This window comes from Lepisosteus platostomus, chromosome 6 (genome assembly GCF_059453375.1).
Source record: "Lepisosteus platostomus isolate fLepPlt1 chromosome 6, fLepPlt1.hap1, whole genome shotgun sequence".
In the NCBI taxonomy this organism is placed as follows: domain Eukaryota; kingdom Metazoa; phylum Chordata; class Actinopteri; order Semionotiformes; family Lepisosteidae; genus Lepisosteus; species Lepisosteus platostomus.
Window position 1 is genome coordinate 58194354 of NC_142616.1, and position 26843 is coordinate 58221196.

Below are 26843 nucleotides of genomic sequence, written 5' to 3' on the forward strand. Positions count from 1 at the left end.
TGGCTTCTGGGAGAATTGGCCCAGGTGTGCATGTGAGCGTGTTTGTGTCTGTGTGTGCCCTGTGAGGGACTGGTGTTCCATCCAGAGTGTACCCCGCCTTGTGCCTATAGGTAAAGCAGTTTGATAACGGATGGACTTATTGCTGAAACGGTCTGGTCTTTTGCACACTTGAAGGAAGGGCTATAATCTGTTGTACACTTATACATTGTAGATTCACTTGTGCTACTGCTGAGAGAGACTTTATTTTGAAATACCTTTTTTACAGTACAACTCCCTATATATAATGTAAGATGTAAATTTTAGATCATGCGTTATTTTTGTTTCTATACCCACCCAGTTTGGAACAGCGTGTTGTGTGTTTTTCCTGAAGTATTTTTAGCTGTAATACTTAATCCCTGTAACCTCACAAAGTGGAAAAAAGGAGGTGTAGGCAGACTCATTTTGTGACTTGTCACTGCTACCAGCGAGTCCCTTTACCTTTTGGGTTCCTCAGGTATTGTTACGTTTGTGTGACCGGTACAGAATATCCTTTTGTTGAGTTTCATCACTATTTCTCCGACAGACAGCAGTGTGCTCAGCTATGCTAAAAGGCTGGCGTCCCGTCACTGGAAAATTCACAGCTATTTAGATACCTAGTGAATTACGACACAGTAATAAGCTCAAGGACAGGACCGAAGAATTACTGTTGTACTTATTTATGCAATTGTAAACATGGTTTTCCTTATATATCAACCCCATTAGGAACTGCCAGCTGTGTCTTTATGCCTCGGCTCATAGCGGTGACTTTGATGAAATGTACACATGTCCCAGATGAAGTGGCCGAGTTGAGATGAAGCGATGAGCTGCTAATCCATTGTGCTCTGCGCGCGTACATTTAAATCTCATCCTTGTCGAGTGGTAAGCTTAACATCCGCTCTTTTTCAGCAGAAGTGAGGGCTGTTGCAACTGCGGGGCTGCAGGTTCAGATCCTTGGTGAGACACCGCTGTCAGACCCTTGAGCAATGCACGTCACCTTGTTCCAGTAAAACACCCAGCTGCGGAACTGGGTGCATACGTATGTCGCTTTGGATGAGCATGCCCGTGAAATCAATTAGTGATCGGTAAATGGCGATGGGCAGGACCCACCTGTCTTATCAATGCATTTATCTTTTTGACGCACTTCAGACTCCGCCAGCTCCGGAAAGGAGATGTGTCACCATTTCAAGGCGTAGCGTAGCACATCTGTCACTGATGTCACCGCCAGCTTCCAGGTGTCCAAGAAGGTGTGAGTGTTTGCTCAAAACCCAAGATATATCCCTGGTGAAGCAATTCCATCTCCGTCCCGGTGGCACGCAGCAAGCTGTGCTCCACCTGCTTGGGGAATCCCGTGTTGGCTGTTGGCACGATCCAGTTACAAGCTAGTAATGCCTGGATTACAAGTCCGACCCGAGATCCAAGCAAACACCTTTGCTGTTTGAGCAACTGTGGATCTCACCTGTTATTTCAGTGTAATAAACACAATTCTTTTGCCAATGTAATTCATTAGTATTTATACAAGCTCTTATGACCACACACTGTAGATATGATTTGAAGAATGTTCTAGACTTCTTCTTTCTTTTGAACTAGGTAAACATTTATGGATGCAATATACTAGGTAACCTATCCTGAAGGGGGAAGAATTCTTATCACATGGGGCAATGCCTGTTTTTTTAACAACATAATCTGGGGCCTCGTGTTACATTTTATGAAGCAAGCCTGAGATTTGTAGTGTTGAACATACATAGCTTGCCCCTCGCTTTCTTTTGCGACAGCACCTGGTCGAGAAACCGTGGTGACTTAGGAAGTATGCCCAACAAGGAACATTTGATTGATGAGAAAGTTGTATTGTGAGTTATCTTTTTCACATTTAAATTTGGATCAATTCTACGAAGTGCATTCCAGATAACTAAAAGAATATGTCAAATAGCATGAGCCCTGTTGTCTTGGGAAATGAAACATTTCCTTTGCACGCAACATCAATTGGATACTTAATGATGCTTAAAATGCACAAAGTACAGCAGCCTTGCTGCAGTCCAGATTCTCAGACATCAATTATGTGTCTGTTAGATATCCTTCCCTCTGAGCGTTTTAAACATTTTCTCCCTGGTTTCATTCGTTCAGGTAGGGACATGATTAGCAGATACCTTTCTAATATACCTTCATCGACACCAAAGAAAAAATGCTTTCAACACCTCACACTAAGGCCTGGCAATTCCATCTTGCATCCTGTTCAACTTTTTTCCATTTTTTGATATGTTTCCAGTGTTCTGGATTCAGGAGCAACTGGCTCGGCTTGGCGCTGAAGTATTTCTTCCCATCTGTGTCTACCTGGGATCGCCGCCATGCCGTAGTTTGTTTTCCTCTGGGTTGCTGTACTTTCTGGCCTTCTTTTAGCATTATGTGAACGAAAAAGCAGAGTTCCAATCAGTTGAAACTCACTGTTTTCATTTCTTTTTTGGAACTGTTTTGGATTTTAGGCCTTTTTGAACACAAGTCAGACTGAACCACAAGCACCCTATCTTCTGCCTTCTGAGAAACTGCGGAATGTCTTTGAGAGGATTTAATTATTATTATTCTGCAAATAGGTGGAACACCTGGTCAGGAGGGATCTGCCTTGGCCTCTACTCTGTGCCTATTAAATATCAGAACTCTCCACCTGCTGCAGTTCTCTGTTGAGACATGCTGCTGTTTTTACTCTGCTGCACAAGATTCCACCTTAATACTAATGTCTGTCTCCCAGGCACAAAAAAGACCAGCACAGCTGTGAACTTAGGACTTTACTTAGGAGTGTCGAAAACAAACTTCACTGGATGTTTGATCCTAAGGTGCGACTAATTTTGAACCTAATCAGGACACCTATGCAACACTGATATTGGCTACTTCCTAATTTGCTCTCATTTTGTATTGTTTTTTTTCCCTGAAGCATAATGTCAAAATCAAAGCGCAAATAAGCCTACCGCTTGAAGTTTTATAGATGTGTTCAGAAGTCGCAGCCTGGCAGCAGCTTTCCTGGCTTCTGTGCCCAGTAATAAAAATTCAGGCGGACTGCATTGTGCAGCTGTTTTTTCCAAGGTAGAGAAATGGTTCTAGCAGGAAATCTCGGCTTGAGCAGGACTGTGTCAGTTACTGATTATCAGAAACTTGGAATTAAGGCCAGTCTGAATGTGCTCCGATGCACTGTGGAAACAGCTTTGTTTGCTCTATCGTCTGCGGGTTGATTGAATTAGATGTCTTTAACAATAGCTTCACTGTCTTAGCAGTCATGCATATTCTAAGGTTGGTCGTTCACTTAATCATGCTTTCTGGCCATATTTCACCCCGCCATTCCCTTGACCATATGCACCAGCTGGTGGGCTCGTTCTCCCTGTGCTCTCAGCCTACTCCAGCGCAAACACTAGAGAATACCACCATCTGGATACATGCACCTGAGGTGATATCTTTTCACCTTCTAATAGGCTCATTTATTTATGTTTAAGTGGGAATCGTCTAGTTCGAATTAAGAATGTTTTTTCTGCAGCAAGACGCTCATAAAAATAGTTGCAGTAGGACAGAAACACTCAACAAACGGCATTGGTGTTGTGGTGTTAGAAAGCTTGTGTTGAAGCATCGCTGTGCTCCATGACAGGTTGATAAGCAGGTACTGGGTCCAGCTCTCAGTGTGCCCATGTAGAGACGAGGCTGAGACGTGTCTATGGCCTGGTTATGAGTCTCAGGTGCTGTGAGGTGGTTGTTGCAGCTACCAGCAGGTCTGGCTAAAGGAGACATGCTGTGTAAATACAAAGTTTAGGCCCAGAGACTGTGAGCAGGGCCATTAAAGACCTCAGGCATTCAAGTAACACTTCATTCTGTGGTTAAATTAGGAATCACCCCCCCGGCCTTGTAGTAAACATTTCTTCTTAGGAGTTAAAAAATCTTGAAAGCCACTTTCAGATCACTTCAACCAATGCCATAAATTTATAGTGATTTTGGTGTGCTCCCTATGTTATAATGGTCATTTGGGTATTTTTCCATGCTTCTGCAAAACAAACTTTCAGAGGGGGAGTACTGGGAAACCATTCTGTTTGTTTTTCTTTGCCGAAGGAACAAGTATCAGAAATTCAGTTTTGCTAAGAGGAAATTAAGTTTACTTCAGGGAGTCAGTGTAATGCTTATGATGAGCATGTCTGTGTTTGCATAGACGGAAAATGTCTTTCTGTTCCTGCATGGTGGTCTAGCTCTCTGTGCTTCATTGCAGATGCACACATCTGGCAGGCTTTTGGGGGGTTGGGGGGTGTTTTGGGGGGGGGGCATTAGTCAATGATAGTCTCGAGGGGATGTAGAGGTGAACTTCCACAGCTGTATTTCAATGTGTTTGCAAGGCAACATGAACTAAGGTAAAAATAAAAAAGATACATGCCCTGTTTGAAGCCCTATTTATTTTTAAATGAGACATTTGGTGATATCTGGAAACTATGAGAAACTTAGGTGGTAATTTTAATTTTTGCTGTAGAGTTTAATATTGCTCCTCTCTGGCTAAAAGACATTGTTAAAGCAAAAAGGAATAGATTTGCTGTGTAGACATTATGGGTTTGTTGTATATGTTTTTCATAGCTAATATGAAAAACGTTCCATAGAGAGTTTCTCTGGAATTAGAAAAATGGGAAGGGAATTTTGATATGGGGAAAAAAGAGGCTTGAATAGCATTCTGTTCATCTTGTGATGCATGTTTTGAATGTTTTTTTTTGTATCTATAACAAATTAGCAATTATATCCCATTCTAAGCGAAAATTCTGAGACTAGATACCGGATGCAGGAAATAAACAAAGCAGTACCATCTCGGTACCTCCCAAAACCAGACGGACGCCATAAAACATATGTTGTTTAACTCGTCCCCCCACACACCACCCAACCGAGAAAAAAATTCCTCCCAGCAGCTGTCTTTGCCAGAGGTCACCTTAGCTATTACACCAAGCTTGGCAGTCCTCATAGTTTCATGGAATTTGTACCGTGTCTAATTTGTCAGCTTATGCAAGAACTGGATGGTTTCATAATGTTTCCCACAGTGATTTTGTCCCCCTTCCACAGACTCTTCTAATACTTGTATGTTATGCAGGTCTTGCTTGGCACCCCTACCTCTCTGTGAGAAGGGCCTCATTATCAGTGCTTCCAAAGATGCTTGACATAACAAGGGTTACAAACAAGAAAAGGCCATTAGCCTGTTTGGTGGTCAGTAATTAAATGAGCTGAGAATCTCATTCAGCTAGTTCTTGAAGGAAGCCTGGATATTGGCTTCAACAACATGGCTGGGTAGATTGTTCCACACCCCTACAACTCATACCTCCTCCTTTAGCATTGACTTGATCTCTGATTTTTATTTTTGTTGTATATGCTGTGACATTGTTGTCCTTTCTGTGCTCTGTTTTGTGTATACATCTCTTTGCCATGATCAGTAGTTCCTGTAGTAATTGGAGGTGTAATGTTTTTGCCTCAGCAGGAAGTACATTACAGTTGTACTGTGTTGAAAGATCTATTGAATAAGCCCTACGTTGATGTTTTTCTCCCTGACCTCACCACCTCTCATTTAGGGTTTCTACTGAGATCTTTCATCAATCTAAGATGAAAGAATTAGCATTAAAGTAACTTGAAAGGTTATTTTGAAATGCATCTAATGTGATGTACTTTGCAATTGTTCTTCAGTGGTTACATTTCGCCTGCAAGAAACATCATGCTGGTTTGTTCATCTTTCATTCTCATGTGTATATTCTGAGCTACATTATTACACTGCAATTCTATGTTCCTGTTTAGCTTCTGGAAATTGAGGATCTCCTTCATTTCTAGGGGCTGCTGTCAAATTCGGAGGACAATAGTCGCACAGCTGGTGTCACGTTCCGGAATGACAGTAAGTCTGTGTTCAGTAAAACAAATGCTTCTATTTAGAATGAAGCAGAGGGATTCTTCTGTTTTTTTTTTACTACTACTCATATTACCTTAACAAATGGATTGCTGATGAATCAGCCAGGCTTAGCCTGAGAAACGTGCTAAATTTGAAACTTTCAGTAAGAGTCTCCACTGGACTAACTGAAATCTGATAAATATTCTGGTCAAGATAGTCTGGAAAAAAAAATCCAATTACATTTGGATTCGATTGTGTGGATCTTCATTAAGGTGAGAAAAAAAGAGCTTTTCAAGTGAATATTCATTGTCATTAGTGTCCTAGGCAGATTATTATTTTTGCCTTCTGCTAGTTGTATCCCTTCATTCAGCATTATCTGAATGTAAATTTGCGTTACACCTAATGGGATGCTAAAGCAAACCTTTTGAAAAAAAAAAGGTTTGAAAACACAGTGGGATTTGGTCGACAAGTTGTATTTTTGGAGTTCCTGTGTCAGATTTCTGAAGGGAATGCCACTTTTCTGACATACAGCCTGAACTACCTGTGATGCAGTGTAGTAATTCATATATTACCTTTTAGGCTTTCCCTTTGGCATTGTAAACCTATACCTACCTTTCACAGCTATGAGTGATCATCCATTGATGCCCCATAGCTTTGAAAAGACTCAGGGAGCATGGAAGCATAGGAATTTTTTAACACCCCTTGGGGAAAAAAGATCGGTATCGGGGCCTTTATGGGATCATTGTGTACACTAATTAACTCCTTTCTTCTTCTGCCATTCCAGACTGCACATTGAACTGGAACCCGATAGGGAAACACGCCATCCATCCTGTAAGCAATGTGACATTCACACAGCTTCCCTGTGACAACCAGGCTGCTGTGGTGGTGAACTGGTATCCCAGTCCTCTCGGTAAGTCTTCACTGTAGGCCAGGACTTAACTAGCCAGGTATGGAGAGCTGCCAAAGTGTGAACTGAAACCCGCATTGGATGAATATTAGCACCTACTCCCCATCCCAAAATTAACACCGTGACTTTCTTCCCAAAAGTTTAGTTATGTTAACCGTTTTGATGAAAAAATATGGGGCTTCTCACATGCTTGGAGCATTACCACCCCGTTTTCTGATTGCTTAAGAATCCCGGAAGCTAAGCAAGGCCAAGCTTGGTCAGTACTGGGATGGGAGACTGGGAAGGATCACCAGGCTTCTTATGCAAATGGAGTTGGTGGACCAGTAGGTGGCGCTTGTCTTTCTTGACCAGAATTTTCAAACCGATGCCCCAATGCGAAGACATTCTGCACTAGAGGGTCACGTCCCTCAGATGAGGCACGGAACCGAAGTGTGATCTACACGCTCAAGTGGTGGACAAAGTAAATCCCTTCTGAGTGTTTTTGCAAAACACTCTGGGCTATTTTGCAATGAAATAGTCCTCAAAAGCATGCCTTCATTTTGATCCTGAACTGCGCATGTATGTTGTGTTGCATCTCACAGACATTTACTTGAGATTGTTGAAAAGAGAAGTGGGAGAACAAGAGGAAGAAAAAAGAGCCCCACAAATCTTCAAAGACTTTACTTGGCCCGACCTGATCAAAGCCTCGGGCTGCCTCCTGCCCCCTTGTTGTGGAAATCCTTCTGCCTGACAGCCGTGCTGATCCGACAGAGACAAAGCTCCCAAATATCCCGTTCTGTTGTGTTACCGAAGGAATGTGAAAAAGAGATATCCCTGGCTTCTGTATCGTGGAAGCTACTATTGAACTTGGTAATCTGAGGCCTTGTGTGAGTCTGGGGACAAAGCGCCCTGTTGTTTTCCGCAAGAGGGTTAATCCTTTTGATTAGGACAGGACTGAACAGAGCTCAGGTGAGAGGCAGGCCCGGGCTGTTTCCACACGAGTGCCAGTGGAGAACTGGGGTCACGCCAACACTGAGAACCAGTCTGGCGGCTTCTGCCTTTGGAGTCCCTCATGGGGTAGGTGGATAGGATCTGCTGCAGAGGGAGGAGGAGGGGGGTTAGGGGTGAGGTGTGCCCCTTCCACCTGCCACAAAGAAGAGGCTCTTCTGCTCCTGGCTCTCCTCCTGTAACAGGAACCAGCTGGAATGTCTTCCCTGCTACCGATAAGAGAGAAATGTAATTAAAAGGGTGGTGCTGGAGCATTCTAAAGGGCAAGCTAGTATGCTCTTGGCACGCAGGTCCGATTGTAGGCCTTCTGCAGGGGTACTGAGGGTGGACGATGACAGCCTGTTTCAGCACCTTTGCACGCACACGTGTATGTGTGATCCCTCTGTATGAAACAAACCGTCTCGCCGGCCAAGGCACCGTGTTTGCAGTGAAATAGGAAAGCTTTAACTCTACATGAAAGCATTAGGGGTATAAAGAGATGAGGCAAATACAGTGTTGGAATTATAAAGGGGGAAATGGGTGTGACGTGGTAAATGCATTTGAAACTTTGAAAAAGTTCAAACTGCCTTTTTAAATGACCTTTCTTTTCCATTTCAATTTTAAACTGTATTTTAATACAATGAACGTTTCTTCTTAATGTCGACATTTGCAGCATATATGAGGTACATAATTACTGGTAGTTGGGCAAATTCTTTTATAAAGCTTCAGAATACTAAACCTGCCATTCAGTGCCAAGCAAACTGAACAACCAGTTCAGTTCTGATTTGCCTAAGTTTCAACAGAATGTGATGCTCGTTCACACAGTCTCAAGCAGGCTTTAATGTCATATCTGTCTATCTCAAATAATGCATTCTTGCAGTGCTCAAAGATTTGTTCCTAATAATAGAATAATAAAATCAATATGAAAAGGAACGAGAACAGAGATATTTTTTTCTGATTTTACCCACACCCAGAAGCATTGTTAACCCCTTTAGCATATTAAGGATTATCAGAAATTCTACAGTGGCTTGGCAAATAGGATTTTAGTCTCAATGCCGGAGACCATTCTGGAAAGTCTGGAAAGGGCCTGGTTGTTGCTATGGCAGAATTTCTGCTAGATGCTTTATACACTTTAAAAGCAGAAATCCTACACAGAATAACAGAAATGATGTGTGGAAAGCAGCCAGAATTGTTATTCTCGAAAGTGAATGTTAGAGAAAGAAAGACAGACAGACAGCCCCCCCCCCCCCCCCAAACTGCTCTTTTCTTTTGTTCTGATGTCACTGATCAGAAATGATCTCAACTGCTTATGTTTTTTCTTTCTCTTCAGGGATTGAACATGTGAAGGGGTTTAGAGTATATCTGGAAGACAAAAACCCGGAAGGGAAGCAATGTCAGCACATGATTTTAAAGGATCCCCGACAGCTCACTTTTTCATTCAGGAATGTGGTAAGTCGTTTCAAAGCCACCTGCCCAAGTTAGTATATTAAACTGTATCAAGACCAGTTTTTCTCAACACCTTTCAATTTTAGTTTTTATTTCTTCTGAGGACTCCATGTGAAATGTCTAAAATAAAAACCTGGAAAACAAAATTTGAATCTCATATAGGCTGAAATATAACAAAGCTGTTGTCTCAATATCCTCAATGGGACAATTTGTTTTATTATAACTTTAACTTTGGTCGTTGAGTAGAATATTCACCCATTTTTGTGTGTACACATATTCATGTGGCCTGAAGGGTAATGATATCAGTGTGGGTTTCACGCTATATTTGCTTTTAAAAGAGAGTTTTCCAACTTAACCTCAAGGATTTTACAGACTAATATTGATCTGAAATCTAGGCACGAGGAGAAGCTGAAATGTCTTTCCTGAATGATTAGAAATCGTTTTGCGTGGCTGGCTTCCCGGCTCCAGGTCTCTTTTTAATCTCTTTATACAGCTGAAGAATACAAATGAACATTAACAGTATTGTGTTATCTGAGTTTTTCACTTCATCATTAAATGCTTTGCTCTTATTTTATTTTCCCTGTTATATAAATTAATGTGTGAATGATCACTTTTTTTTCCTGGGCATTGCTTCTCATCTCTTCAGAGAAAAAAAAAGAGATCCTTGTGCTGTATCACGCCGCACTCTGTAATTACAATTGTTTCCTCGTAGAAAATGAGTTCCCAGCCCTTTCCTGGCTTGAGCTTTGAAACGGACTACATGATAAGGATTGTGCCGTTCCCGTCTTTCGTGAACGAAAGCAGCTTCTCCCCATCCTTCTTGCGAACAAACAGTAAGTGATCCCTGCCTCTGGCTTTTACTCAGTCAAGGCGTAGTTTTTGTTTTTTACGCACAGCTGTATTACCCTGCGGCCCACAACTGGCAACCCACTGAAGCTAATCAGGTGTGAGCCTGGTCGGTACCTGGATGGGAGATTCTTGGGGAAAAAATAGGGTTGCTGCTAGAAAAGGTGTTAGTGGATCAGTACAGAGCGCACAACCTATGCTCTGCGTGGGTCCTAATGCCCCAGTATAGAGTACACTGTAATAAAGGTGCCGTCCTTTAGATGAGACGTAAAACCAATTCCAGTCTTATTCTTATAGAACTGACAATTATTTTAGCCCATGTACACTCTAGAGTAGTGGTTCTGGACCCTATTCCTGCAGGCTTGCTGTCTCTGCTGGGAGACAGGTGTGCCAGTTCCACTCCATGTCCCCAGCGCTAATTGATGCCTTTTATTTGGTTTGCTTGGCTTTTTTTGGTTGACGTGCTTTTGCACTCAGTCCTGAGTTTCAGAAATGTCACCGAAGGGTAGGACTGCCGTTTCCCACAAATTCAGCTGCTGAACAGAGCCACAAGCAGCCTGTCCTCACGTTACTTACCCTTGTATCTGACTAACCAGCTGTCAATAGCTGATTCATTTGTGATGAACAGACACTGGGGAGAATAACAGTGTACCGAGCATTGCTGATCTGCTGTGGACGTGTCTCTCAGAGAGTGTTGTTGAGCAGTGCATTCTAGTCTTAGATCAGTGAATTTTAAAGCTACAAAGCTTCAAATGAATTTTTTCTGTAACTTAAACAGCAGTTCTAGGGAATGTTGGAGATGCACCTTTTTAGATGTTTTGCAGTTGTCCTTCAATTGTGTCCCCTGTTGTGTTTTAACAGCTTGTGAAGCTCTTCTTGGATCAGACAATCTTATCTGCAAACCATGTGAGTCAATATTACAGGTTCCACAAATATGTACGCCGTTCCTTATGTACATCCTTCACTTAGCTAGCTTTAAATGGACCGTGTGTGTTGTGCTGTCATTACTGTTAAACACCATTAGATAGAGCAGTTCACCATTAATTCCAGGCTTCATACCAGCAAACCTGTCTCCTTTACTATTGTACTGACATGTACTAATGTGTGGTGGGTGGTGAAATGCAGTATTATGATGACCTAGAGATTGTTTATGTATTTTTTCTTTCTAAGAGACAGGAAGAAAGACTACCTTACCTAAAGAATTACACTGGCAATTCCTGTCCAAAACCCAGTTATAATTAATTACTCAGCTGATCGTTGCCATTTGATTTTGAAGAGCTGTAGAAAGGGGCAGAAACTTGTATTGAATGAGTGTCAGATCAGCCTTATCTTATCACAGAAGTGTGGCTTCACTGAGATTACGGACAGTAACAGAATCTTGCTAGCGTATGAAGGAGAAAACACTGTACCGTCTACAACGAGAAGAAAGCAGCACATAAGCATCCTGTTATTGACCCAAGACATTATATGAGTTTTTTTTTCTTTTGTGAGCCTTACTCGCAAGTAATTCTTGTGCTCTCTGTGCCTTGTGGACAGTCTGGAAGCCGAAGAGCCTCAATATATCCCAGCAAGGCTCCAGTCTCAATGTGGTGTTTGATCATGCTCCCTCAACATTTGGCTTCAGTTTCTACTACATCTACTACAAGCTGAAACAGGAGGGCACCTTCAGACAGAAGCGCTGCAGACCGGTAAGGGCACAGGCATGTTCGTTGGTGTCATTTGAGTGATGGGAGGTATACTTGTAGAAATTTAAACATGGGTTTCAGACTCTTACAATATATGCGGATTAATGCTCAGGTATGAATGGTATTCTAGACTGTGGAGATGAAGTGAAGTGATCTTTCGATATTTTTTATTCTTATAAAATAAGACATTACGTAATTTAAATATTCATATAAATATTAGAAAGAATACCTATCAGGTATATAGTGTGCATTCAGACAATGCAGTCACTGTGAATTATGGGAATGAATATTAAAGTAGCGTTTGCTATTTCACAGAGTGTGCACTAAAATAATGGACATTGTAATTGTCATTCCCAATGAAAACAATGGGAAAAACCTCGCATTTATTAATAAAACAGTTTTATTATATATACTGTATATCCATTTAAAAAGCAATCTCAAAGTGTTTTACAGTATATAGCACATTGCACAAAGTCAAATTCAATAAAATAACAATGCCCAGAAAACTAAAGTAGATGCAGAGACATGTTTTTTTAGCCTTAACTTACGAGTACCCAATCTGTCTGAGAATCAGGCCCTGTCACCCTGTCAGAGTGTAGGTGAACAGTGGAAACGCACATTAATCCAGAATCAGCGGAGCAAAGGTCTGGTACTCAGAGTCTGTATTGGCTGAGGAGCCATGTCACATATGTAAGCAGATGGATGTTAGAATCAACCCAAAACCTGACGGGAAGCCAGTGCAAGGATCCAAAGACAGGAGTGATGTGGTCACTTTTGTGAGACCTAGTTATGATTCTAGTTGTTAAATTCTGAATATATTGTAACTTGAGAAACACTGTTTTTTTTTTATTCCGAACAGTTCGGAAACCATTTTGAGAGAAATGAGAACATTGAAATCTCAAATGTAAAATGAACATGCAGGTGCCTAAAAACCGGTTTCATGTATCTAAAAACAGGAGGCCATAAAAAGGCTTTTATATCCTGGCAAATGTGTTAAATCCTCTTTATCCTGCAGGATTCCAGCTCTGACAAAACGACATGTGTTCTCCAAGACATGACACCTGGCACTTACACCATAGAGGTAAGGACGGCAGAGTGTTGCACAGTCCTTACATTTACTGCACTGGAAATGCAAAATGTGAATTAAGATTGATGTTGATGCCAAATTTCAATCTATCCATCAGTTTCTAATCTTATTAAAAATGTGTTTCTCATGTTCAAACTCAAATCTGCCTTGTAGTTCTTCAGTCATAATACCGCATAGCTAATTCACAATTGCTCAAGATTTTAAAGCTGTTATGCTCATTTTCAGTGATTGACAGGCATTAATCCTTCTGAGCCATGTTTAAAAGCTTGGTTACTGTGTTTGAAAACTATAAAGAGTTATTTATGTTAGATACGCAAAATATATAATCATTGCTGTATATCTTGTAGTGTCAGGATAGCAGAGTAGATATTTAGCTTCTCAATTTTAAAAGATGTAAACGTACCCCAAAAAGGTCTCTTACCGGGTTTTGAACGTATTCTCTGTGAACATGAATAAGAATAGGCGAGTGACTACATTCTGAGTTAGACATTTTGTGTTTTTTGTTCTGATACGGTCATTTCTGCTGCCTGGATTAAGGTGGAGAAAACATCTTGGATCTTGTGACAGGGCAGCGATTGTTAGACTGAGATGGTACAGAAAGTTGTTAGCAACATTCCTAGATATTGTCACCCTTCAAGCGTCATACTTTGGTGGGTTATGCAGTATTCCTATCTTTAAATATTTTTTTCAATTTCTAATACCGCTACACATTCCAGATCTGAATTAGGGGTGTGTGTGTTTCTTTGTTGACAAAATTCACTTCTTTGTGAAAGCGGCATTTCATGGGTGCAGTATTCGAGTGTGCTGTTTAGTGTGAATGTGGGTGAGTGTGATCTGAGATATGGCTCACCTGTGCTGGGTGTAAAAGGTTTTGGAATAGGATTTGACATCACTGAACTCCCTTCACGTGCAAGAGGCACAGTTCTGCAAAGATAGATGTGGGCATTTCAGATGGGGCTGGAGAAATTTAAACAGAGCACTGCAGACTCATTGATCATTTTTTTTGTCTCCAAGCTTGCAGATAACAACAACAGCACCAGAAGAGCAACACAATATCATGTAAATCAAGGTAAGGACCTGCTGGAAATGCCCTTTACACGAATGTTGATGAAAACCCTTAACTTGGACTTGTGGATGTCTGACAAATCAACCCTTAACTGTTGTCTGCCTGTGTAATGGCTGAAAGTCCATTCCACAATGTCAATATTAAACATCGTACTGAAGTGGGACATGTAAATATTGCACATATCCAGCATACCTTCCACAATGGGTTTCAGCAGTAATACTGTATTGCTGGTATCTCTTAATTTAGCACTAATTTAGCCTTCAGATAAAGATAAAACAAATATGACTTGCTTTAGCACCTCCAGCAACTTATGCTACATAACAAAAGACAGGACCCACACCCAAAAAAATACCATAAACAGGATAAAGCAGGTCAATGTCAAAGAGCAGGACTTAGAACAGGACAAAACAAAATACATTTACGCTACATATTAAAGGAAAGGACAAATATCCATGACAAACCATAAAACTGTGTGAAACAAAACCTCTTTCACAGGCCATACTGTATATAAGGGTTGTATATACACCTTACAGGGCTGTTCTTATTGAGCTCAATAAAACTGAATCTGTACAAGACTGTTTTCTGCTCCTCTGATGAAGGATTTCCCACGACGCTACCACACTTGTCACAGCTGGAGTGCTGTTCTTTTTACTCTAGCAAAATACAGCGACATTTCATAAAAGCCATGTTACTTCAGGACAGGGAATTGTTGAGCTCTAGCGGATACTGTTGCATTTCAGGGTGGGACTGCTGGAACATTTGGAACTTCATTGTTTGGAGCTTTTGAATCATAACTTTAACAAAAGGTGCTACCGTGGTGTGAGTTAGGTGGCCCAACAAACAAAGAACTGGCGCCTGAGTTGTTTTTCTGTCTGCTTTCTTAGTGCACTCACCCTGGGCTGGGCCAATCAGAGCTGTGGCCATCACAGTGCCACTGGTCATCATGTCAGCCTTCGCCACACTCTTCACGGTCATGTGTCGCAAGAAACAACAGGGTGAGATACAGCAGTTTGTTATTTCTTCCCTCTGTCTGGATGGGTCTGTAATGAAGCACGTCCTTCAAAGAGTAACCGAAGTTTCAGAGGCTGCCTTTCACTTGTCTGACCTCTGCCTCAGTCCTGAGTGTCTGTGTCAGCGTGTAGACTAGCTGGCTCCCTAATTAAATCTTCACTGATCAGATGCTGATATACACCAGGTCATGGCTTCTTATCTTTTCTAGATCGCTAATCATGGTTTATTATTTACGCATCTTTATCATGGCTGCTCATTAGGTTTGGGAATATTAAAACTGCTGCTGTTCTTGAAATCGTCCTATTTTGAAGAAAAATTATCTTTCGGGTTTGTTGGATTCCTAAGTAACGCATACAGATAGGTTTGAAAACGGGAGACTTCCCATTCTGTTTTTTTTAATTCTGCTTGCTAAACCTTTTCCCAGGTTTCAGCAGGTCTTCAGAATTTAAAGATTACAAGGCACAGTGGTGAGACCTGAGGTGAGAACTTAGGGGGAAAAGTGTCTATTTTTACTTGAAGCACAAAATAATATTTTTACTTTCCAGAGAATATATATTCCCACCTTGATGAAGAAAGCTCAGAAACCTCAGCCAACACTACAGCCTTACATGCTGAGAAGCCCTGGCCGCGACCCAAAGTCTTCCTCTGCTACTCCAGCAAGGACTGCCCCAAACACCTCACCGTCATCCAGAGTTTTGCCTACTTCCTGCAGGACTTCTGTGGCTGTGAGGTAACGGTGGGATAAGTTGGACAAAAACGTTGGTTCTGCGCTAGCAGTACTGCGGTATCGGCAACAGTTTAAAATTAATGCTTATGCCGACATCTGCTGGTAGAATCATGAACTGCAAGTTATTACCGTCGCCAGTGATCACCTAACGGTTAAGACCTACACAAAGATAACACGTTTTCTTAAAATAAATAATGTATCATTAAAAGATTAGACAACAGTATCCTCTTAAATGACATTGACTTTGAGTTACAGGGATTTGGAGTGCCATTACCGAGCTGAAATTGTCAACATTTTTCTTTCTTTTCTTTTAAAACAAAGGGAGACATTCTCCCGTGTCGAGCCAGTCTTGTACTAACGAAAATCCAACCCGCTGAGAGCCCTTACCACCCTGCAGTTTCGGCTGTGTGTGTTGCAGGTGGCTCTGGACCTGTGGGAGCACTTGGAGATCTGTAAGGAAGGCCAGATGGCCTGGCTGAGCCGGCAGATCGACGAGGCGCACCTCATCGTGGCCGTCTGCTCCAAGGGGATGAAGTACTTCGTGGAGAAGAAGAACCGGAAGGGCAAGGGCAGGGCCAGCGGCGCGGGCGGAGCGGGGGAGCTGTTCGTGGTGGCCGTGGCCATGATCGCGGAGAGGTTACGCCAGGCCTGGCAGAGCTCCCGCGACCTCTCCCGCTTCATGGCCGTGTACTTCGACTACTCCCGCGAGAGCGACGTGCCGGGGGTGCTGGACCTGGCCCCCAAGTTCAAGCTGATGGACCAGCTGCCCCAGCTGTACGCGCGGCTGCACTCCCGCCACCTCAGCCTGCCGGAGCGCGAGCCCCAGCCCCTCAACGTCAGCAAGCGCAACTACTTCCGCAGCAAGTCGGGCCGCTCGCTGTACGTGGCCATCTGCAACATGCACCAGTACGTGGCCCAGGAGCCCGACTGGTTCGAGAAGACGCTCCGGCCGGCCCCTCCCCCGGCCCCCTTCCAGTGCCCCCCCGCCATGGAGAAATTCGACTCGGGGCTGGTGCTCAACGAGGTGGTCCTCAAGCAGCCCTCGGACAGCGACTGCCCCCTGAGAAGCCCTGGGTTTCTGCCCCCCGCCCTGAACTCTGGACCTCCTCCCTCTGCTCAGCCCAGCGCCGCACGGGGAGAGACGGAGGGAGCGGCGACCCAGGAGAGCAGTGCTTCTTTACAGCCGCTGCTCCACACAGACGGCTCGGCTAGCCCCCCTGAAATGCCCAGAGACTCTGGCATCTATGACTCCTCTGTGCCCTCCTCAGAGCTGTCCATCCCCCTGATGGATGGGCTCTCCCCTGACCAGGCCGATACCTCCTCCCTGGCAGAGAGCGTGTCCTCGTCCTCTGGCCTCGGTGAGCCCCACATTCCTCCTCATTGTGTACAGTAATAATGTAATACAGTAATAATAATTGCTTACACTTATATAGCTCTTTACAGGTAATGGGGACTCCCCTCCACCACCACCAGTGTGCAGCCCCACCTGGGTGATCCAACAGCAGCCATAGCCTGTTGTTGACAATTTCAGCCTGTTTGGGGGAGGAGAACAGAGTAATGAAGCCAATTCACAGATGGGGATTATTAGGAGGCCATGATTAGTAAAGGCCAATGGGAAATTTGGCCATGACGCACGCCGGGGTTACACCCCTACTCTTTTCAAGAAACACCCTGGGATTTTTAATGACCACAGAGAGTCAGGACCTCATCCAAAGGGCAGCACCTTTTTTTTACAGTATAGCGTCCCCATCACTATACTGGGGCATTAGGACCGACGTAGACGTGGGTGTGAGCACCCCCTGCTGGCCCCACTAACACCTCTTCTAGCAGCAACCTTAGTTTTACCCTGGAGTTCTCCCATCCAGGTACTGACACAGGTAGCTTCAGTGGGCTGCCAGTTGTGAGTTGCAGGGTGACATGGCTGGTACGCTGTCCCCTTATCCAGTTCTAGGGGCACACTGTGAGCCTTTGTCTTTTATATTTTGAGAAACAACTATCACCTAAACAATTATTCGAAAATATTCTCTGCTTTGTATTAAAAAATGTTTCCTGGGAACAAACTCAACATCGAGAGCTACCGTCTTAGAGCTCCCAGTGCAGAGATAAAAAAAACTTTGTTTTGCAAATATTTTTCAGACCTTGGAAAAATCAAGGATTATTAGCCTCCAGGGGTGGGATTTAGAAACTGTAATTGGAGAAGAAGTGAGAATTTCCCTCACCTAGTGTAAATATCTCTGAAACACTGACAGCATCTTAATCATGTGAAAAAAAAAATTCTCAAGTTTTAATTTTCTTTTTTACATTGAAACATTTCATTGCAAACTTCCTACTATTCATGTTTAGCTCATTCCCACCAAACAAGCAGGATTTTTCAGTTTCTCACAGCTTTTTAAGGAACTTAATATGTTAGTTGGGAGTCAGTATGAGCATTTGTGTTGGGTTGTGCATGATGCTTTGTGTGTGCTTGTGTGTTTAGTGTTGTGTGGCATGCACATTGTTTCTATGTCAAGACTGCTTAATTTGTCACAGAAGGCCTTGGTATTTTTGCCAGTAAGAACAAACAAACATTGAGAAACCAAGATTAGACTTGGAATTTTTAAAATGCTTATAGTGTTCCTTACTGAATGGCATTGAGAAACTGTTTGCTGAAGCTTAATTTAGAGTTTCATGAGGTGAAAGGCTGTGTATTCCTGCCCTGTGAGCACAACAATAACAGACGCCCCTTTCTGTGCTTGTAGGAGATGAGGAGCCCCCAACCATGACCTCCTTCCTCAGTTCTGTGCCGACCATCTGTAAAGCAGAGCTCCACCACAGCCACCTACAGAGTGATGGACTGATGCCTGTGGAGTCATTATAGGGTCTACTGTCTGGACTTGCATTGCCACTTTACTGCCTTGCCTTCCTGCAGATTAATACAGTTCATTTCCCATAGGGAACCCAGAGGTCCCTGCATTGCACAGTTGTCATTGTCATTGTCATTGGACACCCCACTTGTCTTGGTCTCCTGATAAAACACCATCGTGCTCTGCTGTGGTAAACGGAAGCACATTCGAAGGCAGACTTCCACGGTTCGGAAGATTGCCCATTCCAGTGGGCCATTTAAAATTGTTCTTCCCAAGCAGCGAGAGTTTCATGACGCCTCCCGATTCGAACGTTGAAATTCTACTCCCTTGGACCTTTCTGTCCTAAAGGAAGCCTTCAGACACCCCGCAGTCGGGGATCAAGTCCTCATCCGTGCCATTTTGGTGGTTGATATTGTGCTTCAAGCTCCATTCTGACTGTTTCTGTTCCAGTTTTGCCATTTGTTTCGCACGCAGATGCATCCCAGAAAGGGCGGTCTTGTCTTGAGCAATAAGGGTCACAGGAATCTGTCCCTTCAATTAACGAACTGGCGGAAATGGCGGAATTTTGGCCTTATCCACATCTATCCAATGTGGCTCTGCCTTTTACTGTTCCTGAAGACTTGGCTCGAATCCTAGAAACTCAGGAGGATCTTTCAGAAGTAGCCTCTACGATCTGCTGGAAGGTGAATAGCTGAGTGCTAAGTGACCAAAGTTGTTGCACATTTGTGCAGCTCAGTCTTTTTAAGTGTTAGAGGTCAAATACGTGTTTTGTAGTAGCATAAATCACTTGCAGACAGTTTCAGATTGTTGGTTGGTTGCCACTGAAAACCGTATCTTCCATTTTTAAATGTGCTTCCATGTTTCTCTTCACTTTCAGAAGTGCTGAATTTGAATACTGCAAGACAATACCATGAGCTAGTGGTAGTTATTAAAGTCCTTACCTTTTTTGAGTTTGTGTATGTGAATGTTTAATTCTTATTTATTGTGTTTTTAAATCAATCCTCTAAAAAAATGCACATGGGTATTGTAGGAGCAATGTTACCATTTAATTTAGTCGAAAGGCATTGCTTTAAAAAGAGACTTAATGAAGCACAGCAAGTTGTACGTTTATTTGATTACAGAGATAGGGCATCAGAAATGCTGGTACTCCACATTTATATCTGCATTTATTAAGTACACTAAAACAGATATTGTGAGTAGAGCCCCTTTAATATGAATATCTGTAGTTGCGCAAAATGGTAAGACTGTAAAGATGATGAAGTCTGGTATCATTTTGTCATTGGCTTTAAAACTGTTTCCAACAGTAATGCCTACTTCTGGAAATGCTTGTTTCTATTTGTAATAGTTATATAAAACGTCCATCACATAGTTTGAGCTATTTCACAAATCACAAGCTGGTTTGTATGTTTGTCAACGTTGTATTTGATATTTTGATCCTGTTTTTTTTAATTATATTAGTTTATATTGGTCAAACTTTGAAATGTGAAATCTGTTTCCTCACTTCTGTATTATTCTGTTAAAGGGAAGTGAATTCCATTTTGAACAGCTCCCCTCATTGAGGTTTGCTGATAGCTCGTGGTGAATTATTCTCAGGATATCTCTGATTTAGTACACTTGATAAATGCACTTGAGTGTTGTAACGTGAAACTACTCTGAAACGAATCACAAACATGTCTGTGCTTTCAAATATGTTTTGAAAAATTGTATTGTGAAGTAAAAAAAAACAGAAAGCTGTTTTTTTATAATTTTATGGTTTTGAATGAACAAAAAAAAAACATCTTCACTTAAATGCCTTAGTCTGAACCAAATCCGTAGACCTAAATATTAGATCAGATGGCTGCTGTCATTAGACCATGAGAAAGGAAAAAGGGAAGAAAATAAGAGCCACTTGTTTGTATGTTTAAAATGGTCCACATCTGTATATTTTTTGTATTTTGAAAACTTTGTTCTATTCTTGTGGTTTTTAATAGTTTAGAAAATAGAGGAGGTATTTCTACATTATACACAAACTTTGTACTGTTTTATAGTACCCTAATGTAGGAAGAAAACATCAAATAAAATTTGGATGTCACAAAATGAGTCCTAAGGGGTTTCCTCTTTGAATTACTCTGCTCTGCTGCTGAAGTGTCTTATGGTGTCATTGATGGGAGCCGATTTACTTTTGTTGTGGAGTGTTGCATTTATTTTTAAATATGAGTGTTTCTAGAAATCATTGGGGCTTGTATTCAAAACTAAGTGCTTTGAATGCAAGGCCCAGTATGTGAGTTCTGTTTGTTTTAACATCCAGATATGAGCTTTTATAAAAGTATGAGCATTTGTTCGTGGAATAATGAGGCCTAAATTAAATTTATCCTGCAAAAAGGCGTTTTTACAAAAAAAAAAAGCCTCAGATGGAAAGGTAAGAAACACTTTGAACTTATGTCTTTAAATCTACAAAAAACTTAATCTAATATGTTGATCGTGGTTTCTTGGTTGTTTGGGAAACCCACAAATTGCGCGATTCAGAATAATAAGAAAATTACGCACGACCGCGTAATACTCGACAGTACAATCAATAACGCTCCGAAAAAATATAAGCCACAGGTAATAACGTGTTTCTGTGGTTCGTAGGTAGCAAATGTATTACCTTTTGCATCCAGTGGATGGCAGTGAGGGTACGGATGTTTAAAGCACTGTCTTCGGTTTTGAAAGGCAATAGACAGAATGAAATACACCTGCACTACAATGAGTAGACATCATGGCTTGTAGAACGATACTGCAGGTTAGGTTTCTCCAAACTACTTTGGCAGTACAATGTGGGTAAATATAAAATGAATGGCCAAGCTCCAATTAAATCCGTCATATGGCATTAATTTCATTCATTTTAATTTTTGGACATTAAAGCATTTTTAAGGTAGCAAATTACGTCAAGTTCGTGGGTCCCTTCAGTAAGTCTTCAATAACAGGATAAATCTGGGTGGGGACGTGTTTGAGCTCTTGGGCAGATTTGTTATTACTACAAGTAGGCTGTCGGGTTAGTAACCACTTAATGCTGGTTTATTACTACGATTTGAATGTTTACCCATATCCATCTCGTTATTGCACGGGTTTTTATTACACAAGTCAAAAGTTGAAAAGTTTTAAGAAGTTGCACTGAATGAATACATTTTGAAATAAAACATGTCATTCGTTTTTGCAAAGATGACGTGACGTTCTTGGACTTCTGCTGCCCTCTCTCTCTGTCCCATTCGATAGAAATTAACCAGAGAAATGTTTGCGTCGCTTCCTCAGCGCTGAAGAGTAACATGATATGCCAGATATCACATTGATCCTTTCCTAGCAAGAATCACTGTATATGGGCGGCGCTTTCCCGAGCCTACACGGGTCTCAGATTGAAATGAAGCTAAGCGTGAAACAAAAGCTCTCCTTATTAAAATCCAAAAGAACGATGTCTGATTCGGTATTACGTTTTCTTATTTCATGCTAAGGAACAAGAACTCTTAAAATTGGCGACGTTAAGCGGGGAAGCGTTTCAGAGTCTTTTACAACTGTCGTTACCATACAGAAAAAAAAAACAGGATTTAAACACTGGATGCCTTAGCTCATTTGGTGAGCCCTGAGACAGAGCTTGTTCCATTCTTTGCCTGGTGATATATACAAGAGGTCCAGTCACATGCAGGCAGGGAATGAAAACGATGAAACTACAAGGTACGTTCATTTTCCTTTTTTCTTATTTTTTTTTAAAGCAAAACTCTTTAAAGCAAAAGGTTAATTATAGGGGTCTATTCCCTCGGTGTAAGGAAGGAAGGTTGCAGTCTTTTAAAACTGGTTTAAAAGATACAGAGTTATCTTCATAAAGTAAATAGTAAACAGTAAGTAACTTAAGACTCGCGTGACTGTTTTATGAAATAGTTAATGATATAAAATAGTAAAAAAAAATATTGGTGTTAAATGTATTTTAATACTGTAGTGTTTGTTACACACAACCTTATAAAGTGTGCAATTACGAGCCCGCTGTCCGAGACAAACCAAGATCTGTGGAACGATCATATGACATGGTATACAGGAATTCGTAACTCCATCATCTCGAATGACATTTGTTTCCGAGTTCGGTGTTTTGCTGTTTGAGAACGTTTCTAGAGTTGCGTTGGGTACTGTGAGAAGCCTATGGGAATTCAGCTGGGTTTTTCTGAGGGGAAGCCCATTTGTATTACATTTCCAAACATTGTAAAAGTAATTGAAAAGAACTAGCTGTGCGAGGAGAGAAAAATCCCCATTCTTAATCTTCTCCTGGCTTCTCTTTTTGTCGTTGCAAAGTATTGTGCGCATGGCAGTATGTTCTCTGTTCCTGCAACAGTAGAAAGCTCAAATCTGACTCCTTACCGCATGTCAGGAAGCAGATTCTTTGTACACGTCAAATGTGGAACAGATTTTGTTTTTAACACAAACCTGAATGATAGCTAAGGCACTGCCTGATGGGCACTGCATTTGTATGTTATGACTTACTAAAATCCTTGTCTGTCACTTATATCCTTTTCCCCCTAAAGGTAAAGTTTTAAACAAAGTACAATTTGTAGCAGCTACAGTTACTGCATTGCCTAGAGAGCATGCAGAAATACTTGGTTTGATTCTTCTCCTCTCAGCCTGCACTGAATTCTGCAGACAGGAGGACGCATTGGCTGATATTTCGCTGTATGTGTCTCTCCTCTGTTTATACTGTTGCCTCACATCAGCAGATGAACAAACTTCACATGGGTGTGCGTGGAATTAAGGCTCTGGACGGGACACGTTTTTAATTCTGCAAAGGATTGTTTGTTTGTTTTTTTTATTTTGTGGCGAGCTGTATTATTTCCAGGGTACGAACCGAGCTGGCCTTGTCGAATCAAAAGCTCAGGAAGCTGAGTGAGCAAGCAGCTGCTGGTATAGGGAGTGTTTGGCAAGCTGGCAATAGGCAGGGCAGTGCTGTGTGTGCAACAGTGGCTGTTGAAATCTCCTTGAAAGAAAAATGCATGTCAAGTCTTTCCTCTAACGTTTAAGGTGGATCATATGACTAGAGGAGAGAGAGTCCAAAATAGTCACTGCCTACCAATTCTTTTTTAGAAATGTTGCTGTGGGATTCTTATCTATTTGTTCTTTAAATCCTGTGCGGGAGTTGTCTTTTAATTTGTGTTTGATCTGGAATCCCCTTTTTATAGCTCACCTTAACCCAAATGTAGCTCTGGTGTACACAAGTCTGATATGTGCTCCCTCTAGTACTGGCTAGATCCTCTTCTACCTGCTTCCATCAGTGGCAAGTGTAGCCAAACTGTTGGGTTTAGGGGTACAACAGTTGACAGGTACCCCAGACAAATACACAATATCTGGAACACTTTCCTGTACTGTTTCAGGTCGTTTCTATTTGACATTGATCACTGGGAAGACATTTCTAATGTATAACAAAGACCAGAGAGGTATTCTCGTACTTGGTGGAGCTAATTCCTTTCCTCTTTGTCAGAAATACGTTGTTCTAATGTCCAGTGTATGTAAACGTCTTTTCTGCTTATTTTGCAAAGCTTATTGCCGACAAAGTTCTTTCTTATGAAGGACGAAGTCTTTCAGGGGCACGTGCTAAATTCGTTCTGCCGTAGTGTGATCCACGCTTGGTTGCTGTGATCTCCTAGCAGTGCTTGGATATATGGTCAACCTGGGTTGGTTTAGACATGGAGGCAGGTAGACCACCTGATAATGTGGTGGAGAGAGGGGGCCATTTTAAAGATTGTTGGAAATACTTCACTTAGACTTTTTATGAGTGTGTATAATTTGCACCATTGCGCCTCTCGCCAAAGTGTGAAACATCACTCTTTAACAGGAATATTTTTTTTTTCCATTTGAACAGTCACTGAACTTTGCTCTTGGACTTGCTGATTGTGCTGATCCCCTGCTGTCATTGATTCCAGCTTACATTGCTTTCTATGCACGTTGCTCACACCCAACCTACTCAACTCCCAACCGCTGTGCTCAGTAGATTGAGACTTGTGAGGTTTCCAATGTACTGTAGAAATGACACAGTGTTGAAGGGGAACTGCAATGCTATTTTTATATTTCAGGATTAGACAGAATCGGCAGCAATGAGTGCTTTTCAAACCACAATAAAAGTAAAATGTACCCAGTAACGTATACAACCTCCAATTTATATCACAAAATAGATGAAATTTCCAGGTATGCGCAGCGCCATGTTCTGTGGTTAAGAACGAGGCAACAAAACGTCCAGTGACATGATGCAGCCCTATTACATTGTGAAGAAGCGGGCTTGTGAATACATCTCTTTTAATCCGATAGAAATATATCTCTTGATTTCAAGACGGTTTTGCCAACAAATAGCACTACTTAGTTGTTAACTCATGTGCATGTGAATGATGTTGGAACGTTTCTGTGGTGAAATGTCTACTGCACAACCTGTACTTATTCACTTGTCCATCACATTGTATTAGTCATTACAGTGACTAGTGAGCAGGAAGGGCCGCATCATGTCTCAATTCACGGGAACTCAAATGCGAGTTTGCGCCAACATGGTGACTTACACTGCTTTCACAAAGTTCACAATTTTGTGCTAAATTCAAAATTTGTAAAAAAATTCCATAACATCAAGTACAGTAATTTATTTTGTTACCAAGATCTAATAACTGGTCTGAGAAATTGGAACTGGCGTTCCCCTCTAAGCCCTCTTTCTTTCAGAATTATTTTAATTTTCTAGGAGGAACGAAACATTCTTTGAGTTCTGGATGAGCTATTGGGTTTAATGTGTAATTAAAGGCCTACATGCATCCAAATACAGATAAACATCATATTGATCTCTTCGCTTAGTTGGAAAACTGATGTGGTTGTAGTTATTTGATCTTGCTGCACTTTGAAATGTTATGGTATGTTGCTGGTAGACACACCTTAATACCAAACCTGATTCATGGGCCTCATAAAAAGCAGTGTTACAGACTGAAACTCCAGTTAAAAGGTACTTTAAGGATCACAATACATAGGGAAAGTTGACAATGTCGCCAATAAAAGCAGTTGTCTTCCCAAGGCAGTTCATTTACTGATTTTTAAACTAACAACTAAATCTATATTTAAGCACTGGCAAGCCATTTCATTTTTTACTGTGTGTTGCATGTCACATTGGGTACCTGTGGGATGTCCCTCCCATTGTGGTCTGTCTCGCTTAAAAAATATGCTGAACTTAAATTTGAAAGCAGAATGAAGGATTACATAATGAAATGCTGTATGCGGAACACAATTTGAAGTGGGGACAAACTGCTGATAGTTTTGCCTTGCAGGGCCTGTTGCTCGTGCTACTGCTGAAGGCTGATATTTATACTCGGTGGACAGAAGTTTTACAGGGTGACAGAACAGCTCAACTATATATGGGTAGGCTACTGCCAGGGCACCGATACACATTTTGCTTATTTCACATCCCTTCATCCCACTCTGACACAAAAGCAAATTAACACACCAGCTGAAACAAACAGAACCCTGCAGCATACTGTAGGTTTTAGCCTGCCCAAACATTGAACATCTATCCTAATGACGTACTGAAGCATTTTTTCCAGAGGCCTGAGGAGAAAATGTTCTACCACAGCTTCTTTAGCTAATCTTATCAATCAAACCGCAGCTGTGCTTTGGCACTGTTCAGAAAATGTGTTATCAAGAAGCATTTTTGTCCTTAATAAAGGCAAAACTGATTTGTACCTGTCACTGACAGAAGCAATGACCTACAACTACTAAATCAAGACATAGAATAAGTAAACCCATGTGCCGTGGTGGCTGAGTTTTATTGTTTCACCCCTCAGTCATGAGAAGTGAAACAGTTCTTGGTCAGCACTGAAACCTGGAAGGTCCCCTTTTCCACAATGATTTGCTGTGAAAAAAAGTAGCTTTCATTTTGCTTCATAACAGCAACAATATATTGGACATCAAGAGACGTGTAGTTCAGGTGGGTAGCTGTGTCAGCATGCATAGGCTGCAAAGGAACAAGTAATAGGTTTATTCCATGCTGAAAAAAAGAAGAAAGAAAACACAACGTTTCGGCCGTGGAGCCTTCTTCAGGTGTGAGAAAGACAAGGCAGTAAGCAAAGGTAATGTAGCGAGAGAAAAAAGGCTGAGAGAGAGAAGGAGTGAGAGGTGGGAGCAGGGGACAGAAGAAAGAGAGGCCAATCAAGAGGTGTGTAGTCAGGATAGGTGTAGAGAGGTGTGAAATGAAACCTCCAATGAATAAAGAAAATTTAGAAGAAAAGTAGTCGGAAAACCGTCTTTGAGAACACAGACGGAGAGATTAGATCAAGATCAGTCAAAAGACATGATTGATGTACCTATGCAGTGTGAGGCAGCCTCCACTGTGATGAATAAGAAAGTCATTGTTT

At 41.7% G+C, this 26843-nt stretch overlaps 2 protein-coding genes across 2 annotated transcripts in view; both read left to right on the forward strand.

Annotated features, from left to right (window-relative positions):
- il17rd (interleukin 17 receptor D) overlaps positions 1–20550 on the forward strand; it is a 37686-nt gene extending 17136 nt beyond the window's left edge. Inside the window, exons 2-13 of the mRNA XM_088636613.1 lie at positions 5836–5896; positions 6675–6800; positions 9094–9212; positions 9922–10042; positions 10917–10961; positions 11592–11743; positions 12756–12821; positions 13842–13896; positions 14778–14888; positions 15450–15634; positions 16050–16989; positions 18370–20550. Of these exons, the coding sequence (XP_088492739.1) occupies positions 5836–5896; positions 6675–6800; positions 9094–9212; positions 9922–10042; positions 10917–10961; positions 11592–11743; positions 12756–12821; positions 13842–13896; positions 14778–14888; positions 15450–15634; positions 16050–16989; positions 18370–18488 (2100 nt within the window). The 3' untranslated portion in view covers positions 18489–20550. The remainder of the gene's footprint in view (positions 1–5835; positions 5897–6674; positions 6801–9093; positions 9213–9921; positions 10043–10916; positions 10962–11591; positions 11744–12755; positions 12822–13841; positions 13897–14777; positions 14889–15449; positions 15635–16049; positions 16990–18369) is intronic.
- Positions 20551–21753: 1203 nt separating this feature from the next.
- arhgef3 (Rho guanine nucleotide exchange factor 3) overlaps positions 21754–26843 on the forward strand; it is a 103560-nt gene continuing 98470 nt past the window's right edge. The window contains exon 1 of the mRNA XM_088636614.1: positions 21754–22161. Coding sequence (XP_088492740.1) covers positions 22127–22161 — 35 coding nt within the window. The 5' untranslated portion in view covers positions 21754–22126. The remainder of the gene's footprint in view (positions 22162–26843) is intronic.